Source organism: Lycium barbarum, chromosome 4 (genome assembly GCF_019175385.1).
Source record: "Lycium barbarum isolate Lr01 chromosome 4, ASM1917538v2, whole genome shotgun sequence".
In the NCBI taxonomy this organism is placed as follows: Eukaryota; Viridiplantae; Streptophyta; class Magnoliopsida; order Solanales; family Solanaceae; genus Lycium; species Lycium barbarum.
In genome coordinates this window covers 2126336-2147727 of record NC_083340.1, presented here as the reverse complement: position 1 = coordinate 2147727, position 21392 = coordinate 2126336, and the positions used below count along the sequence as shown (strand labels likewise).

Below are 21392 nucleotides of genomic sequence, written 5' to 3'. Positions count from 1 at the left end.
CTCAGTTTCTTGGTACTATTTTGTGTATATATGTTCGGGCACGGCCGTACTCGGCCCTTCCTATGTATATGTGTACTATGTTTAGAGTCTCGTAGACAGATATGTACAGTTAGATGTTTTGTACTTTTGATGGTCCTCGTCGCTGTGTAATGTGCTAGTAAAGTTTGCTAGCCTATGTTTATAATTATGCTACTAATGTTAATGTTAAGCAGAAAGAAAAAAAAAGTACGGTGATGTTCATACGGCCCACTTAGTAATAAGAATACGATACGAGATAAGAGGTGCTCGGTACAAGTATCGGGTACCCGTCACGGCCCCTAGTTGGGTCGTGACAAAAATAATAGCAGCAGCAGCAACACCAAAAATCCAACTGCAGACCAACTATTTCCATGGCACAGGGGCCTTTCTAGATGTACTGCATTGACTCTGATTGTTAGCAGCAACTTTGGACTTCTAATTGTTAGCAGCAACTTTAGACCTTGTTTGGATTATTTTCTCACCCCTCATTTGGTCAAGTCGATTGCTGGTAATGGTTTGTTTGCCCCTCCATATGAATCCTTTGCGTGGTGTGTAACCAATATCTCCAGTAACCACATCAGATCTCATAGGAGCTCTTCTACCAGTGTCATTGACCCTTCTGTTTGGCATCCCAGGCTGTATAAATAAAGCACAAAGGTCAGTAACTAATTTTGCCAACAAACCAGGTGATCAAACATACAATAATAGTTTAATGTACTTACATTAAGAGTAGTACAACCATCATCATCATCAACCAATACTCCAACCCCCACCATCCTTGGCCTTTTATAAAGTCTTTTTGCATGTCCACTACTTGTGCCTTCAGTCTCTTGATTTTGCTATTGTATCCGTCTTCTAGTGCCATTTCCACCACCCCTTTCACTACTTTCAGTTTCATTTTCCATCCTCTCCTTGTTTGTCTTCCCCCTATTTGATCTAACCTGGTTATTGTAATACAAAATATTAGATTATATTCAAGGTCATGTAAGAACAATTTGATACACTTACCTGTGATTGACTAGCTGTATGAGCAGTTTGACTAGTTGTTGACACCCAATTTTGTCCCGCCTCTCCTCCAAAATACCTGTTTACGGTTCTAATATTTTTAGAGAAAAATTAAAAAATATATATTTATATTTTATTATAATTATTAGCCTCTTATTAATACCCACTTATTATTATTATTATTATTATTATTATTATTATTGTTATTATTATTATTATTATTATTATTATTATTATTCACAATTTTATCATTTCGGTATTTTTTTTTTTTGCCAGCTTACGCAAACGCATCACATTTATCTTTGCATAATTAAATAATAGTGTTTATTCACTGTGCATTTTCAAAATATTATTGCACGACTATTATAACACCATTTTTTATCTGAGCACTAATAATTGCATATTTTATATTAAGTAATATTTTAACACAAGTTATTTAAATAGGTCTTTTATTTAAATGTAGTATCCCAATCAACTCATACTATTTTCGGACCAATTCACAAAAAACCAGTCCACATTTTAATTCAACTAGCCTATTCTTTTAATTCACTAGCCCAAATCAATTAGCCCATTTTAATTCAGCCCAACACATTTTAATGCCCAATCCACATTTTCAAATACCAGCCCAATGTTCAAAACGGACCGGTCCAACCCAAAATTACCCGACCCGGTCCAAACCCATCCCCTTATATTTTTTAAAACAAACCCTAATCCTTTTTCTCCTTTTCCCCATCCCCTCCGCTGCGCCTCCCTTTCACCCTTTCCTCTGCCCCCCATGTCACCCTCACTCCTCTTCCATCGTCATCTCCACCACGCCGCACACTCCTCTCCACTCACCACTGTCCCCCACTTCCCTTTGTCCCCCGTTCCTTTCCTCTTCACGCTCCTCTCTCTCTTCTTCGCAACAAACCCTAGAATCGCCCTATAAATAGGTTTTCCAAGTCAGTTTAAGGGATTTTTTTCGGATCGTTAAGAACCCCCCAAGAACGAGATCTTTGATTCATAAAATTTTCCCAAAACACAATTTGTTTTTAACCGCAGAAACCCCCAAAGAAATATTACTCATAGCCGTTTCGAAATCTGTGAAAAATTAAGAGTTATTTCAATCCCTTTGGAATACCCGAAAATACAGTCTTTAATCGTTCAAATTCTCTTTTGATATCAATTTCAATTTCCTCGATATTACCTCAAAAAAAAAATACTAAATCCATTCTATTTTGCTCGTTCGAGTATGAGTACCGAGATTTCGGAGTTTGTGTTATTTCGAGTGTAGATCGGAGATTCGAGGCCTCATTTCGCTGCACCCGAAGAAGGTAAAACTTCTTCCTTTGTTTAGTTTTCAGTAGTTTTAAGGGTGTTCGTGGATTTATATGTATTTGTGTGAAATTAGTTTGTAAAATAATTATTGGTTCAGCCCGTTATTCGTTTTCACAATAGAAATCTGCTTGGGTTTAATCTGATATATGTGTCATTTAATAAAATTAGATCTTCGCTATGTGGAACATGACAGTTAGAGTTTCCAAACCAGGTGTGGTTAAGTGTTGGTTTGTTATGAATTGTATTAAAAACTCAAAAATTCTCATTTTGATCACGAACTACGTCGGGCCTGATTCCTTTGGGATACGTAGGCAACCCGAGGCGGGTTCGGCCCTTCTATTTTTAAATTTTTAATATCTTCGGATTGTCCAAAACATTTTAGTTCCTATAAAATATATAAAGATTTTTATACAAGACTTGGTCTTCCCACCGTTTAAATTCATGTGTCTTAATATCTTGAAACTGGGACCAATTTTTAAAATCGGTCAAATCACTTTCAAATTTTTTTTATAACTTTCTCACCTTTCGATTGTTTAGAACCAAGTGTCTCCAGGACTTGAAACTGGAACAAAATTTTGAAGTAGGTCAAATCACTTTCAAAAACTTTCATTATAAGTTCTTGCTTTTCAATTGTCCAGAATCAAGCATCTCCAGGACTGAAACTGGGACAAATTTTTAGAAATGGCATAAAAGTTGTCTTAAATATTTAACCATTTTTTAATAAGAATCTATCCGTATTTCTAAAATGCAAATAAATTCAAAAATCAAGTCATTTTACAGATTAGAGCCACTAAGAATAGTCTTTCAAAATCATCCAAATCTCATTACTTTTATTTTCAAAATACATTTTGTATAACTGAAACTCCCCGGCAAAGCAAGATGTGTGGTGAAGCATCGAAGAATGAAGGATGCGACCGAGACAAGATCAATTCAAGGGCCAAGTTCCCCGACACGCACAAGTCAACTAATTTTTCTTTTAAACTCACAATTTTTCTTTGATGAGGCAGGTTCAATTAACGTGAAGGTTGTGCATATTCGACTCATCTTAAAACTTTAATTATGGGCGTGATCGAAAAGTTAGCTTTCTTCAAAAGGGCAAACATTCTTCAACGTGGATGCAAAGGTAGCTTATGCCGAACGGCGGACGTCGTTCCACTCATCACGAAATTTCGATTGCAACAGTGGACACAAATTCATCTTCTCAACCAAGGGCTGTAAGTATAATTCTTTCAGACCCAGCTATTTATTCTTATCACTAACAGTTGTTTTAGCTCGTGACATTCCTCGATGGATCGAATACATATAATCATGGACACTGACCTTGATCACCTGTTATTGGTTAGAATTCCTCAATTTCATCATCACTTCATACATGTTCAAATCATTATCAAATTCTTTTAGAATGAGGTATTTTAATAAGATGACAAGATCGAAATATTGCATCATATATCAAGTTGTGAGGTTAATTGTAGATGTAACTTCCGTCACAACGGGACATGGATTAAGATGTGGATGTCTTTCCACAATACTATTTCTAAAGTGGACGTGGATTTACATTTACATTGTGGATGCGAGCATGGAAGTGGGAGTAGAATTATATTACAAAAAATATACATATAATTGTAGAAAGTGGATACAGATTTATATTTTCGAAAGTAAAAGTGGATTTATTTTTTGCGCCGTATAATACGGACGTGAAAGTAGATGTAGATTTATTTTATACCGTATAATACGGACATGAAAGTCGACGTGGATTTACATTTTGTACCGTGAAATGCGGACGTGGATTTATATTTTGAACTGTGAAAGTGGACTTAAATTTATTTTTCTGCACTCTGGAAATGGATATGGATTTACATTTTTTGCACCGTGGGAAGTGGACGTGATTTAGGCACCCACCTTAGAATGCGGGTATTTCAATTTTTTTAATTTAGGCGCCCACCTTAGAATGCGGGTATTTCAATTTTTTAATTTAGGCGTCCACCTTAGAATGCGAGTATTTCAATTTTTAATTTAGGGACCCACCTTAAAATACGGGTATTTCAAAATTTAATTTAGGCACCCACCTCCGAATGCGGGTATTTTATATTCAAGTCCAGGCACCCACCTCCGAATGCGGGTATGTTATATTTTATTTCAGGCACCCACCTCCGAATGCGGGTATCTTATATTTCATTTCAGGCACCCACCTCCGAATGCGGGTATCTTATATTTATTTCAGGCACCCACCTCCGAATGCGGGTATTTTATATTCAAGTTCAGGCACCCACCTCCGAATGCGGGTATCTTATATTTATTTCAGGCACCCACCTCCGAATGCGGGTATTTTATATTCAAGTCCAGGCACCCACCTCCGAATGCGGGTATCTTATATTCTATTTCAGGCACCCACCTCCGAATGCGGGTATTTTATATTCAAGTCCAGGCACCCACCTCCGAATGCGGGTATCTTATATTTTATTTCAGGCACCCACCTCCGAATGCGGGTATTTTATATTCAAGTCCAGGCATCCACCTCCGAATGCGGGTATCTTATATTTTATTTCAGGCACCCACCTCCGAATGCGGGTATTTTATATTCAAGTTCAGGCATCCACCTCCGAATGCGGGTATCTTATATTTCAGTTCAGGCACCCACCTCCGAATGCGGGTATTTTATATTTCAGTTCAGGCGCCCACCTCCGAATGCGTGTATTTTACATTTTAGTTCAGGCACCCACCTCCGAATGCGGGTATTTTATATTTTAGTTCAGGCACCCACCTCCGAATGCGGGTATTTTATATTTCAGTTCAGGCATCCACCTCCGAATGCGGGTATTTTATATTTCAGTTCAGGCACCCACCTCCGAATGCGGGTATGTTGTGGATTCAACCTTCGAAACAGGGGTTACAAGTGTAAACTTCTTCAGCCCTGTCTTATTTACACATATATTTCTTTATTGCTAACAATTGTTTTTAGCTGGTGGCTTTCGACAATATTGAAGTTGGCATCACGCATCAACTCGTGGAACTATTTCTTCGGCAACGAACTGGGGCAATTTGTCGGGAAGGATAATCAGACTTCCCGACACGGGTCAAAGATCTACCTCGAACACTCGTCTCTAATCACAAGTATTCTTTTGCATTCCAGTAATTCAATTTTCAAGTTCTATCATAATACCCAGTGTCATCATAATTCGACACTGGGACAATATTTTGCAAGATTCGCGCCAATCGGGGTTTATTAGTCATAAGGTGTCGTAGTTGTCCCAGAACTACACTCGACCTAATTCTCGTGCAACCCGAGATATGTAGGCAACTCAGAGACCGGAGTTCGGTCATAATCTCTCAAGTTTCCTTTAGCCGGGACAAAATAGGCTACTGAGTCAACGCCTTTGCCTGACAACTCTTTTCATCATTACCGGGCAAAGAGGGACAAGTTGTTGACACCCAATTTTGTGCCGCCTCTCCTCCAAAATACCTGTTTACGGTTCTAATATTTTTAGAGAAAAAATAAAAAATATATATTTATATTTTATTATAATTATTAGCCTCTTATTAATACCCACTTATTATTATTATTATTTTTTTATTATTATTATTATTATTATTATTATTATTCACAATTTTATCATTTCGGTATTTTTTTTTGCCAGCTTACGCAAACGCATCACATTTATCTTTGCATAATTAAATAATAGTTTTTATTCACTGTGGATTTTCGAAATATTATTGCACGGCTATTATAACGCCATTTTTTATCTGAGCACTAATAATTGCATATTTTATATTAAGTAACATTTTAACACAAGTTATTTAAATAGTTCTTTTATTTAAATGTAGTATCGCAATCAACTCATACTATTTTCGGATCAATTCACAAAAAACCAGTCCACATTTTAATTCAACCAGCCTATTCTTTTAATTCACTAGCCCAAATCAATTAGCCCATTTTAATTCAGCCCAACACATTTTAATGCCCAATCCACATTTTCAAATACCAGCCCAATGTTCAAAACGGACCGGTCCAACCCAAAATTACCCGACCCGGTCCAAACCCATCCCCTTATATTTTTTAAAACAAACCCTAATCCCTTTTCTCCTTTTCCCCATCCCCTCCGCTGCGCCTCCCTTTCACCCTTCCCTCTGCCCCCATGTTACCCCCACTCCTCTTCCATCGTCATCTCCACTCACCACTATCCCCCACTTCCCTTTGTCCCCCGTTCCTTTCCTCTTCACGCTCCTCTCTCTCTCTTCTTCGCAATAAACCCTAGAATCGCCCTATAAATAGGTTTTCCAAGTCAGTTTAAGGGATTTTTTTCGGATCGTTAAGAACCCCCCAAGAACGAGATCTTTGATTCATAAAATTTCCCCAAAACACAGTTGTATTAGCCGCAGAAATCCCCTAGAAACTGAGGCCTTCGAATCACAAAGAAAATCCCCTAGAAATAGAGGTTCGAATTCGGAGAAATCGCAGAAATTCCCCCATAGCCAATTTTAGTTCTTTTAGCAGTATTGTTTGATATCGAGTCGAAATCCACACCCTTTTTGTCCTGTTTTGCCCTTGGCATCCGTTTGGATTCGATGGTATACAAATTCGGGATTCGCAATGTTTCGAAGTAAATTTGAAGTGTTCGAGGTTAGATAGAAACCTTCGCCTCACTTCGCTGCACACGAAGAAGGTAAATCCCATCCCTTTCCCTTCATTTTTAGTTTCGTAGGTGTATGTGCTAATATGGTTTAGCTTGATGTTCAGGTTAGTTATTGTCGTTAGACCCGTCGTTATTATGTTTTAGCTCAGTTTGAATCCTGTTGGATGCGGCTGTTATTACTTAGTTTAGGCTATTAGCATGTTTGCTTAGTGTGAATATTGTTCATTTGTCTGTTGATAATTCAATCCAGTAAGCTTTATAGATTTATTTAGATTCCATTCCTAATTAATTTGGTTGGCAGTTAGTCGAGCATGTGAAATCACTAGTTGTTTATAGTTATTCATATCAGTTTAATGGAGTTAAAATCTAGTTCAATATGACCTAGTCAATCTAGTATGAATCGGTGAAACAATCATGTGTTCAGCTTAAGAGTATGGAATAACCTGTGTATTAATTTGTCCTTGTATTGGTTAAATTCGAATCGATTAGTTATTATAAGTGGCCTGCTAAGTAGTCTCCTTCTGTGTTCATAAGGTTTGACTGGTAGAATGTGATCTGAATCTCGCTTGCGATGCGCTTGATGATTCACAAGTATGATTAAAGGACGTTATGTTTGATTACGTATATGCTTATAAGTGTGATAACATGAACAATGAGATTGTCAACTTGTTTTACAAATCAGTAGATGTTTACTTGTGGATTTTGGAATAAATTCAGGTCTGTTGATAAATAACTTAAAAGCAAAACTTGTTTGAATATAGATGAGAAGACCATGTCTTACTCTTGTTTTGAATTAACATGAAGAGATTAATGTGCTTAGCTCTTTTCTTCAATTGAATCCTACAGTGATTACTTTTAATTATGGAAATCTGATCAGCTGATATGTGTAAATTTACCATATGTTCATTTGCCTTGGTGGATATCATTTAATCAATGCATATTTGATCTGTTATTTGCAATTTGGTTCTGCATTGATAGGAAGAAACATATTATTAGATAAAAAATAGAATTTATAGGAGCCATTTCATCTATGGATTTTTGTTAGTCCTGTTTGTATTCCCCATATCGTGTTGTCTAAGTTGGAAATGACCTGTTGAGATCTCTTCCCTGTTTTAATCAGCTGTTGCTCGTAGGTTTTAAAAAAAAAAAAAAAACTCTGAAGCCTATATCTCTTTAAATTTCGGACTGATCTGTTGCTGCTTAATAAAATTCATTGTTATGGCTTGTTGTTTGGCTGCTGAGTCCTAAAGGGAAGAGCAAAGTTTAACAGAGATGGGATCTTGAATCTTAAAATCATTAAAATGAATCATCTGATCACTGATCACTTAAAGTCTCTACCCTTCAAAAGCAAGACTGATTTCCTGTCCTTTGCCATATCTTTTAGTTTATAGCATGTGCAAGTCTGGAATTTACTTATACATTTCTTGGTATCATTTTGAACCTAGCTAAAACTTGATGTTGTTCTTATATCATGCCTGAATAATTGAACCTGTCTGTCTTCTGATCATCCTGTGCCAGATTGGTTTTATTTAAGTAAGAGGTCCTATATTGGGTGTTTGGTTTTACTTGATTAAGGAGACTAAGTCTTTACTAATTCCTTTCCTGTTATGATACTTCGAAACCATTTGCAGTTTCGGATACTGCATGATTGTTATGATATTTCTTCTTTTTACTCACTACTGTTTCAATGTAGTTTGTTTAGTTGCCAGTTTTCATAGCTTTTAGATTCATTTTCAAAAAAGAATTGGGAAAGGGACATGTGGTGAAGTGGCAATCTAAAACTACCTAATTAAATAAATCTGTTAGGCATTCCCTTTTTTTTTCTTTTTCTAGTCGACGTGATTCAAGACAAATCAGTTTATGAAAATATGTGTTTCCTTCCCAACTTATTATGTTTGCTTGCTTAAGAGTATTTCATGTCCTGCTATTAGGATTCAAGCTTGTTAGTTTAATACCTAGTAGCATTATTGCAATAAGACTAGAGGATATTCATCCCCTTGCTAGAAAGTATGCCTCTAATTAAATCTATATCATGTGGGCTGTTCTGTTTTGGATCTGTATACAACAGTACATGATTTTCTTTAATTTGCATATCTTAGTATGATTTCCCCCTTTTGTTTGTTCCTATTTAGTATGATTGGCTTCTGTAGAATGTTAAGGGGGATAGGCTCAAGATATTCAGTTTCATACTTATTTGAATGTATATCAGTTGGCATGTTTTTCAGATTAGTTGTATTTAATCACGCATTATCTCGCTATTAGTTCAGTTGCTAGAATGGTTAATATCGATCTGCCATTTAACATGTTTAGCTTAATTATTGGATTAGTCTTGTTGTGTATTCTAGTTTAATAATTGTCGCTATGTGTGCAAAATCAGTTCATTTTCTTGGTATTGTTTGGCTTTAGCCTAAACCTATCCATGGCTAATTTAGCCGGTCTGCGAGTCTGTTCAGGTTTCCTCCCTATTTAACGTGATTGGTAGCTTGGTTGAGCATGTGTAGTCACTTATCCATGACTGCTCAGTTTGTTTGTGTTTAAATGTTGCTTAGCTTGATTAAAGTGTAGTCAAATATAGTTTATTCAAGCCAGTATGAATTAATGGAATGATTATGGGTTTAATGGGAAGGTATAACATAGCTTGCTCATTGATTTTGTTTGTTAGTGAAACTCAGAACATCTTCTCTGTTTGGGTCATAAACCTTTAAGTTCAACCCTTGGCTATTTAAAATTTGTGCCGGCATTCTGCTGAAGCTTGTGTTCAATAGTTGAAATCAACTCTTTCCCTATAAAGATTAATAAGAACTGAATTTATTTGATCGTTCATTTGATATGATTTGATAAATGGCTTCGCTGATATGTATTTTTGAAGAAGAGAAAATTGAGTGAAGTCCACTCTTAAGGGTTGAAGACTGTCACTTCTTAGAATATGTTTGATCATAACCATCTCTAATTGATTCTTTAAACCCCTTGTGTTCTAATCCAGTTGGTTTGGACAAACATTTGGAAGAACTTAGTTTTTAAAACAATGGAGTTAGATTCCTTAGTAGTGGATGCTTACTTAACGTTGCTTATATGTTCGTCTGGGAAATTAAATCATGAACTTCTGCATGATAGCTTAGAGGAGATGTTCAGATAAGTTGGCTTTTTTTTTTAGTTAAAGTGTCATTGTAAATTTCCTTGAAATCTTGAGAATGTCTGCTCATTACGATCGTTTTATATTGGTGTGAGTTCCAATCAGTTATGAACGTGTATGTATGAGATATACATAAATTGACACAGCATATACACTATCTGTTTTGAATTTGTATTTTTTTTTACATGTTTAACCTTATTCATCGATTAGATACTAACCCCTTTCCTTTCATTTTTTTTATGCATGACCATCATATACGAGTCTGAGGGGCTCGTTCTTCCTCCACATCCGGTGTTGGGCTAAAAGCCCAACGAAATCTTTTTCGCGTCCAGCCAGTCCGCAGCTAAACAAAAGAAACGGAAATTCTGGGCTAAGGCCCAATAGCGTGAACAGTTTCTCAGCAGTCCTAAAGTGGGCTGAGCCCATTTTAATATCATTTGCCCCTTTATTTCATTTCATGTATTTGATTTGTATTTGTGCAACTAACACTTGTTTGTTTCCTTAGCCAAATGAACCTTACTAGATTAATATGACACTTAGTTTTTTAGTGAAAGGGTAGTTAACTTAAGAAAGACCAGTTAACCCCATAAGCGTCATTTTTCTTTTATGTCAAAACTATTTATAGCATCTAATATTTATTTTATTTATTAATTTGCAAATAGCATGACGATGTATTTCGAGTTAATGGAATCATATTTTATTCTTACTATCATATACATTTTCTAAAGCGTCACTAATACACAAATATAAATTCAAGTATATTTTATAAACATTGTTTTCAAGATTCATCCAATTATATATATATATTTTTAGCCGAGCATAGTTAAATAAAGTTAAAAAGAAAAAGAAAACTCATCATCTTTTGCATTCTATTTATAAAATAAGTTTATGATTTTCTATACTACTATACTTATATAATGTCATTCTATTCTAAGTTTAAATTGGCTAGGTCTTCTCTTAAAAGCTTCTATTTATATGCGAATCATTATATTTTGCAAGTCTCATTTTTAAAATAACATTATTATTTAAAGCTTAGCAATATTTATAGTTGACTTTAGATAACATTCGAAGTCTCTTTTTGTGCAAATTATTCTACAAGTTTTGTTTAAAAAAAAATATAGCATTTTTATTTAAAGCCTTAGCATATTTTTTAAATCTTATTTTAAACAGCGTTATTATATTTTTTCTTTAAAACTTTAGTAACATTATAAGCCATTTGCTTAAACTTTAAGCACCTTATTTAACTTTAATTAATTAATCTAAGTTTGGTCGGATAATCGTAAGTTAACGGATTCTAAAGGATGCCTAACCCCTTCCCTTTAGGATAATATAGAGCCCTTACCTAGAATTACATTGATTAAGCAGACTATTAATTGAGGTTTAGTTTTAACTTTGCCTTAGTTAACATTTAGGTGTCCTAATTCACCGTTAAATTAATTAGGTGGCGACTCCTTTAAAAAACAAAAATAGGAATCACCAATACGTCATATTCCTATTTCGACTCGGTTAAAATGGGGTGTGACACTAGCTGTCTCAGTTTCATTTTCCATCCTTCTCATATTTGCTCTTCCACAACTTTCAGCTTCTTGTTCCATTCTTCTCTTGTTTGCCTTTCCCCTATTTGTTCTAGCCTGTTTATTGAAATACAGAATGTTAGATTATATTAAATACAAAGTGTTAGATTATATTCAAACTTATGTAAAAACAATTTGAGACACTTACCTTTGATTGACTTGCTGTTTGTTGGATATCATCTTTTGTTGGACATCCTCTTTTGTTGTGGCCTTTGTTATGACAAAGGCTACAAGTCATAACAACACCACTTCTGCTAAGCTTTCCAGTTTTCTTGCTTTTATGAGCCTCCTTCCTTCTAGCTTTGCTTGGTCTTTCAGGCATCTGTCTGATTACTGGTGGTTCAACTCTTAGATTATTTGATATTGGCCACATATTCATGTTGTTCATTGGCTGAATAAAATGAGCATATGTGCTCAGATAGATATCCTTGTTATAGCAGCTAGCTACATAATGGATTGGCTCTAATCTCTTGTAGTGTAGGGCAGCAACTGCATGGGAACAAGGTATGCCCTTCAGCTGCCAAGATCTACAACTACAGGTCTGCCTAACAATGTCAACACAATGTGTACAACCCCAAGGATCTTTAATTTCAAAACCCCTTTCACCATTCCAAGACAAGCTGCACTTTATTGATTTGTTAATGTTTTCTTGTAGAGTCTTGAGAGACATGGGAGATATATCAGTAATCCATGTATTTGAAAACTCTCTCAACTGACCAATTTTTTTCATCATCTTCACCCTAATCTCTTTTAGCATTGTGATAATTGTTTTGTATCTTGCAGCCAATATCCAGTTGTTAAAACTCTCAACCATGTTGTTGTCCACTGAATCACACTCGTTGTGCTCTTTGAAGTACCTTTTGCACCATTTATCTAAGTTGTAATACATGAGATCATCCAAACAGTCTCTGCCCATTTTCTTCATTTCATCAATATGACCCCTCAGTTCAACTTCAAAAGTGGACTTCGCCATCATTCAAAATAATTTTCTTCTTTTTATCCCCTTATGGATTTTGGAACAGTTAGCAGGAATATGTCTTGCACACCACCTATGTTCTGCATCTGGGAGTAAATCATCTACTGCATTTTGCAGTCCCTAGGAAAAGCAAAAAGACATAATAAGCAGCATACAAAAAGAGAAAAACAAGAGAAAAATATTAATAACAGTGTTCTTTGTGTACCTTTTGCATGTCACTAATCAGTGTTAATTCATGTCCATCTCCAAGTTTAAGGTCATTCTTCAATAGAGACACAAACCATCTCCAGGTAAATTGATTCTCATATTCAACAACTGCCCAAGCAATAGGCAGCATTTGGTTGTTTCCATCCTTGCAAACTGCACAACCAATAGCTGACCTTTACACACACCTTTAAGAAAACATCCATCCAGACCAATGCACCTCCTTGTACCTCCAAAGAATGCTTTCTTTAAAGCATCAAAGCACACATAAAACCCTCAAAGATCTTCTTTCCAGTTTCAAGATCTTCTCCAACTTTAACAACACAAGTGCTGCCTGGATTAGATCTTAATATCTTATCTCTATAATCAAATATTCTACCATACTTAGCAACATGATCACCCCTAATATAAACCCCCAAAGATCTTCTTTCCAGTTTCAAGATCTTCTCCAACTTTAACAACACAAGTGTTGTCTGGATTAGATCTTAATATCTCATCTCTATAATCAAATATTCTACCATACTCAGCAACATAATCACCCCTAATCTCTTGTAATATTCTATCCCTAGCTCTTCTCACTGTTGTCTTTCCAACATAGATATCTAGTTCCTTCCTAATGATCTCCTGAAAATCCACTATCCTAATATTTGGCTGCTCAGTCACTCTGTTTTTGTATCTATCAGCCAAATATCTAGAATTGCACAAATGGTTATGAGTGGAAGTCATGCATTTGTGGATAGGGATGTATGTTCTAACAACAAAATCTGCACTAGAACTGTCCGAACTTGCAAACAATAACCATGGACAACCCTCTTTGCAGCATCTGACCCTAACTCTGTTAGGCTCATTCACATATTTTTCAATCTGGATTTTTTCTTGAACTGCATATTTAGTAACTGTCTTCCTAAATCCTTTTACATCTGCAAACACCAATCCTAATTCCTAAATAATCTTCTCAGAAGTAGGATCAAATACAACTCTGTTTTTGGTCTTTTTTCTTCTAAGAGGTTTATTCACTACTTGTTCAACCTCTTCCTCATCTGCCCAGCCTATTTCATCATCTAATTCAAAGCTAGGGGCCTCATCACTTGTATAGTAAGGTTTATCACCCCCTAGCTTACCATCTAATTTATCCTTTTGAATAACAGTCTCATCATACCCTAAATCTGGTCCTTTTTCATTGACATGAACCTGTCCAACAGTAGTACCTCTAGCTCTCCTATTTGCCCTGTTGAAATGTCTCCTATTTGCCCTAAAATCTCTATACTCTTCATGAACATCACTATCTTCTAAAACCTCTTCAACACCTATGCTATCTATGTTATCTTCACTATCCCCTTCGCATCCATCCTCTCCACTTGTATCCTCATCAACTTCAGACTCACAAGTAGGATCATCAGTGGGATTATGAGGTTCAGGATTAGTTGATGGTTCAGCAGGTTCAGCAGTAAGGTTAGAAGTTTCAGCAGTAGGGTTATAAGGTTCAGTAGTAGGGTTAGAAGGTTCAGCTAAAGGGTTAGGAGGGTTTGATGGCTCAGCAGTTAGGTTTGGAGACTCACATGTAGTGTTTGGAGGCTCAACATTAGGGTTTGGGGGGATTAGATACTCAACAACATCATTTAAAGGTGTTGAAGATTCCTCACCTACCCCACCAACACCATTTTGGGGGACATATTCTAAAGCCAATGCAACATATGGTTCATTCACCTCGTGGCACACAAAAATATCTAATGTATCAACATTACTTAACAAAGATGAAATGTCACAAATAACCTTATCATTCACAACTTCAACCAAATAACCATTGAAAGGATACTTAAAAAAAAAACAGTCAGTTGTATACCCTAAATGCTTTATGTAGTCTCTCAATTCAAAGTAGGACATTCTATCAATGTTACGGTCCAGAAATTCAGTAACAGACCCACCAACATATTTTGGTCAAGCACTAAACACAATACGACCCCCATGGTGCCATCTCAACGTGATTAGAACAAAAGACATGATATCACACACCCTGAAATATAGCATGTTCAAAAATCTTTAAAACACAATAAATCGATCAACAAAAACGCTAACTAAAATCAGTGAATGTAGATGCAATCAGGCACATTAAGAGAAATGAGTGTAAAACAATATATTTTGCAACAAATAACACAAAAACACTAAGTATCTAACAAAAATTCAGTGCATGCAACACCAAAAATTGAATTTTTAAATCACAATAACAAACCCTAACCTGTGAACCTTCACTTCTTCGATTAGATACTTATTTTGTACCCACAAACTCAGATTTCCCTTCAATTTTTCGATAGAAATGGCTAGAACAAATTTATGGTTAAGATGGGTTAAGATCGAGAGATGAAAAGGGAATGAAAAGTCGTGGGGTGTTTTTTTTTTTGGAAGAGAAATAAGAAAAGAGGGGAAATATTAGGGTAAAACGGGTCAAACCCGATGGGTCATCATTAATTTTGTTTATAATTATTTTAATCGGAGATGTATTACACGCGCAAAATTTTATTCTCCGCCTGGTTCGAAAATGGGTCAAAAGATGGTATTTATTAAAGTTTGAACATGTCTAGGGGGGTCCTAGGACACCCGCAAAGTTTAGGTGTCTTATTGAAAAAATGTGTCATCTCCAAGGGGGTATTTATGTATTCTCTCTTCCAATGACCTAGGTATGTTCTATTCGTATATTATAGGGAAAAGTGTTTGAAACACATTCAAAGTATAGCCAAAGTTTCCATAACACACCTAAACTTTGCGGGGATCCTATGACCCCTCTGGACTTATTTTTTGTGTATTTTGTACGCTTTTATATGGCGACCTGTACAAGCGATTGAACCTACTCTCTTTGAGCGCGTAAGATTCCATATAAAAGCGTAAATAATACACAAAAAATAAGTCCAGATGGGTCATAAGACCCCCGCAAAATTTAGGTGTGTTATGACAACTTTGGCAAAATTTGGGCAGCAAATTACTGCTCATCTTCTTCATAGAGAACTGGACTGAAATTTGATCCTAATGCACTTCAAATCTCAACCAAACATCACCAAATTTCATATTTGAATTCCTCTCAACGTTCCGGTTCTTCTGATATATCACCCACTCGAAATGGAGCTCATTTGCGGCAACCCGAAAATTCGAGTTCGAAGCTTCAAGCTTTGTTCATGGCAGTCATGGAGTCGTTCAGTTCTTCTTCACGTTTAGATGCCTTATTAGCTCGAGTTCAACTTCAAACAATCAGCAACCAAGAATTTTATTCATCAAATCCGGAATTTGAAGACCTAACTTCAAGCTTTGTTCATGGAGTCATGGAGTTTTTGTTTACTGGTTCTACAATCTTAATCCACTATTGATAATCATGTTTTCAATGACGACAATGTCACAAATCCTATATAATATCGAAAAGGACCCATTTGATTTGGTCGTTACGATGGAGTTTTTTTGGGTTTTCAAACTTGGAAAGTTCAAAAATGAAAATTTAGGGGGAAAGTTCATAAATGAAAAAGTGTTTAGAAATGAAAGTTTAGGGGGCGCGTGCATACACTCGTTTGAGTTTGGGTGACTTTGTCCATATAAAAGCGTAAATAATACACAAAAAAATAAGTCTTTGGGGGTCATAGGACCCCCACAAAGTTTAGGTGTGTTATGACAACTTTGGTCATAGTTTAAGTGCGTTTTGTACACTTTTCCCCATATTATACTTTATGCCATGTATTGCAATAATATCAATGTGGTTTAGGTACGGTTTTAAAATTTTGGTTCACTAGTTTTGATTTTTGATTTAAAAAAAAATACTTTATCATATATACCACACCGAATTTGTGTCGGTATTGTTTCGATTTTAAAGTTGAGTTTCAATTTTGTGTGGTATAGTAAGTTAGTAATCGGGGTTTCCCCCACTTTGACTTATATATAAAATAGAGAATTATGACTTTGACAATGGTGGAAACTCATTCATGCTTGAGACGAATGAAAATTGTCTTGTGTTAGCAAGAAACGACACTCATATTTGAGTAATCTGTATTATATATAACTATATGTAATTAATAATTAGCAGTAATTAAAGGCCAGAAGCTTTTACTATGAAAATTTTAGGCCTTTTATTGCGCAAGTAATGACTAGTACTAGAAGTACAATACTCATTTAATTGAGACAAAATTTCCCTAATGAATAAGAGAAAAAATTAATTAGAAGACAACAAAACTTACTAGCATATCGATAATTTTTACTGTGCTAGTTCTTTTAATTTCCTAAACTAATTGTCCCAACTATTGCTTCCTATGTGGCTTTCACCGTTAGTGTGAGGAACATATTTATAACCTTTTAATCGTTCAAGGATATATTTGAGATAAAAGATAATGTTAGGGATATTTATGATTCAATAGACTAACGAAGGGCAAATATAAAACAAATCACAAACGTTAAGAGCATTTTGATCCTTTTCCTACTAATTTTACTAAAAAAAAAAAGTCGGAGAAAATAATTGTTTATTTTTTTCAATAAGTGCTTATTTTTAAAAAAGTGAGGTGTTTGACCAAGTTTTTGGGAGAAAATAAGTGCTTTTGGGGAGTGGCAAAAGCTAAAAAAAATAGTTTTTGCCCAAAAGCACTTGTGAGAAAAATACACTTAGAAACACTTTTTAAAAGCTTGGTCAAACACTAATTGCTGCTCAAAAAGGCTTTTCAAATTAATTGACCAAACACAAACTGCTTTTCGCCAAAAGTCTTTTTTTGAAAAACACTTTTTAAAATAAGTTGATTTTAGAAACTTGACTAAATAGGCTATAAGTTTTGTATACAAAAGAAGAATTTGTCGGTTAATAAAATAAAATTGTTTTTGATTTCACTACCATCTAATCTGAAATGAGAGCAAATGTCACTAGGGGTGAGCGTTCAGGCCATCAGATTGGATATGAAATTTTCGATTTGAATATTCTGTTTTCGGATTGAAGAAATTACAATCCAAATCCAATCCAAATAAGTTCGGATTGGATTGGATATTTTAAGTTCGATTTCGGATTATTCGGTTTGGATATTTCGGATTTGACTCTTGAGACTTAAGGCAAACTTATTAGGAACGAAATTCATGTGCTAGTTCGATAGAGGTTAATCTTAATCTTAATTGCTCAGTAAAAAAGCTTTCTAGTTCAAATTAGGATTAATAAATCTAAGTCATGTCCAACATAGTAAATCCATACCAAATAAAAGCATTCTGGAAAAGTGGAAATGAACAAAATAAAATCTAAGTAGTCATCTGGAAAAATAACAAAGAACTCTGCCGTGGGTGACACTAACGTGAGAGTTTTGAGGCTTGAGAAGTAAGAAAACTATATTATATTTGATTTAGTGGAGATTTATAAATTGGACTTAATATTTTAATGGGTAGGGTCTTAGGTACTAATCTATTGGATCTTTAGAAACTAGATTTATTAATACTGGGCACATATGATATAGGTAGGGCTAAGATATAAGGTATAAAAATTTTGAATTTTCGGATATCCAAAAATTCGTAATACTAAATCCATATCCAATCCGAAATCCATAAATTTTAAAAATAAAATCCGAAGTCCAATCCATAATCCAAATATCCAAACCAAATATTTAAAAGTTCGGATTTCGGGTTGGCCAAACTGTGCCCACTCCTAAATGTCACTATCGGTCACGAACATGAACATAAGATTAAAAACAACATCGATTGAAACTTGCAACAATTAGTAGGTAGAGACCCTCAAATTTCTTAAAATATTGGAATAAGAGGTAATAAAAAAAAATGCACTCATTCTGAACAAGTTATTTTTGAAATACTTCACCTTTTTTTATGGAGAGCAACAATCATAGATATTCTTTTTTTGTGCCAATAGTTGATGAACCTTTCCTAATATAGTCATAGTCGCAAGTTCCCCTATTTTCAACAATATGTATATTTTAATTACATTAGTAACGCATATTTCATCAAAGAACAACAACTACATATTAACAATTTAAGTATAGTGATATATTTTCAGCACATACCAAGGTATTGCTACTTAAGAGACTTGCTGAAGGGGAGAAGATGTCACTTAATGGAGAGAACTTTGGTCAACCGCATTTTAAGACAAAATCTTAGGAGAACTTTGGCTTTCCAGTACAAGGCAATTACAGTTTTTCTAAAAATACAGTTTTTTAACATAAGTAAAATGAAAGAGGGAAAAATATAAAAAAATAAATTACCAAAACATTAGTTTGCGAAAAGCAAAACATGATCTAGAAAAGAAAATAATTTGGTAGTAAGGAGTTAACCCTAGTCAAATAGTAATAATATAAAATAAAATAAAATAAACGGTTAAAATATCAAATTGTATGTTTAGAAGAAATAATTACCCGTTATTCATTCCATCAAATATACAATCCAACTCTCATACTATAGTCTTTCATCTTGTATCAACTTGATGAATCTTATAGAATCCAAATATCGAAAAAAATCATACCAGACTTATAAAATAATAAGCAAAAGAATCGTTAAGACAGAATAAGGAAAGTGAGTATCCGAGAAATACTCAAATTGACTATAAAAATCGGAGAATATAATAAAATGAGTATGAAAAATGCTATATATATATATATATATATATATATATATATATATATATATATATATATATATATATCAATCATTAGTACATAATAAAGAAAATGGGTATGAAAAATGGTATATATATATATCTCAATCATCAGTACATAATAAAGAAAATGAGTATGAAAAATGCTTAAATTGGACAATAAAAGCTTGAAACTATACCATACCTGCTCCTGAGCATCCAAGAAACACAGAGTCACAGACCTCCTCATTAGCTTTCTAAATCATGGATCATCACATCGACAAAGCAAAATCATTTGAAAGCAACAAAATATTAATAAAAATCTACTACAAAAGGAAAAAAGGAATGAGTATTTAGAATGACTGCAAAATATTTTCTCGTTTGACTAATTTTTCCTCTTGATTTTCAATATTTCATCTATCAATTTTGGTCAGGGAAAAAACGCAAAATTCCCTCTGTTTTCTTAAGGGATGAAAAGGGATATGTTCTTGTCTTTGCTCATATATCCACCATAACTAATCCTCTTTAATTTGATAGTTATTGTGTGAATACCTTAAATGAGAGAATATGTTGAAAAGACAGGTAAATATATTAGTGAAAAGTTAATGGGAGAAAAGGAAAAGTCACATTAATATAAAAAATATATATTAATAAAGAATCCATTGCTGGAGGGAGGGGAAAAGTTAATTAATCTAATTTAGACAGTGGCGGACTCGGGATTTTGAGTTTGGGGGTGCTAGACCCAGGAATTTTGAGTTCGGGGGTGCTCTATTAGCTATTTATATCTGTTTTCTTTATATTTTCTATACAGCTATACACTCCGTGACTAAATTTAATGGGTGCTGGAGCACCCAAAAATTATACATGGGTCCGCCACTGAATTTAGAGCTAGTTCTGCTAACATTTATTATAAAAAAAACGTTGAATATATTTTTATAGCAACTGCAGCTTTCATGATAGGCATTAATAATTCAAGTATGGATGACAATTAACACCATTCATGAAATGCGAATGCTGCGGTAGATGTGTGGGCACACTAGGAGGGATAAAATTAGGAATGAAGATATCCGAGACAAGGTGGGAGTGGCATCGGTGGAGGACAAAATGCGGGAAGCGAGGCTGAGATGGTTTGGGCATGTGAAGAGGAGAGACACAAATGCTCTAGTGCGGAGGTGTGAGAGGTTGGCTATGGATGGTTTCAGGAGAGGCAAAGGGAGGCCGAAGAAGTATTGGGGAGAGGTGATTAGACAGGATATGACACAATTTCAGCTCACCGAGGACATGACCTTAGATAGGAGGTTGTGGAGGACTCAGATTAGGATAGAAGGCTAGGTGGCTTATCCTTTCACCATAGTAGTTGTAGTTTTGCTCATTTGTTTATTACCATTTGATTTCTGCTTATATTTGTTGGGCCATTGCACTTTGGTTATCTTATTTATCTATAGTAGTTAATGCTCCTTTCTTTTCGGACTGTTCTACCATGACTTTTTCGATTTCGTTATTCCTTGTTTTCATATTGTTTTTGATATGCTTGGCCCTATCTGACCTTTTGTCTTGTTTTCCTCTCTTGAGCCGAGGGTCTTTCGGAAACAGCCGTCCTACCTTGAAAGGTAGGGGTTAGGTCTGCGTACACTCTATCCTCCCCAGACTCCACATGGTGGGATTATCCTGGGCTTGTTGTTGTTGTTGTTGTTGTAATATAATTTAGAGATTTTTTGAGCAAGTTAAAATAAGATAAATGAACAATGAAGAAGGAAAAAAGGGGGAAAAAAAGATAAATATGAATAGTGGTCATAGAGAGAGGTGTCACATCACCTTATCTATGCCTAGATTTATATTATATATAGAGAATATAGATATAGATAAAGATTTATTTATTTTTTTAAAAAAGACAAGACAGAAGAAAGAAGAGATTTATGTAATAATTGAAACTACAGGGGAGGTTAACGTAATT

At 34.9% G+C, this 21392-nt stretch overlaps 1 protein-coding gene across 2 annotated transcripts; it reads right to left on the bottom strand.

Annotated features, from left to right (window-relative positions):
• Positions 1–340: 340 nt before the first annotated feature.
• On the bottom strand, positions 341–15246 carry LOC132634809 (uncharacterized). Of its 2 annotated transcripts, none has more exons than XM_060350898.1 (5): positions 15095–15246; positions 11827–12774; positions 11637–11735; positions 741–1065; positions 341–654 (listed from the first exon to the last, which is right to left on the bottom strand). In XM_060350898.1, the coding sequence occupies exons 2-4, from the start codon at positions 12652–12654 to the stop codon at positions 982–984; spliced, it is 1011 nt and encodes a 336-aa protein (XP_060206881.1). In that variant the 5' UTR covers positions 12655–12774; positions 15095–15246; the 3' UTR covers positions 341–654; positions 741–981. The 2 variants fall into 2 exon arrangements, with proteins under 2 accessions (XP_060206881.1, XP_060206880.1); XM_060350897.1 differs by lacking the exon at positions 15095–15246 and adding an exon at positions 12860–14680.
• Between the last annotated feature and the right edge of the window lie 6146 nt (positions 15247–21392).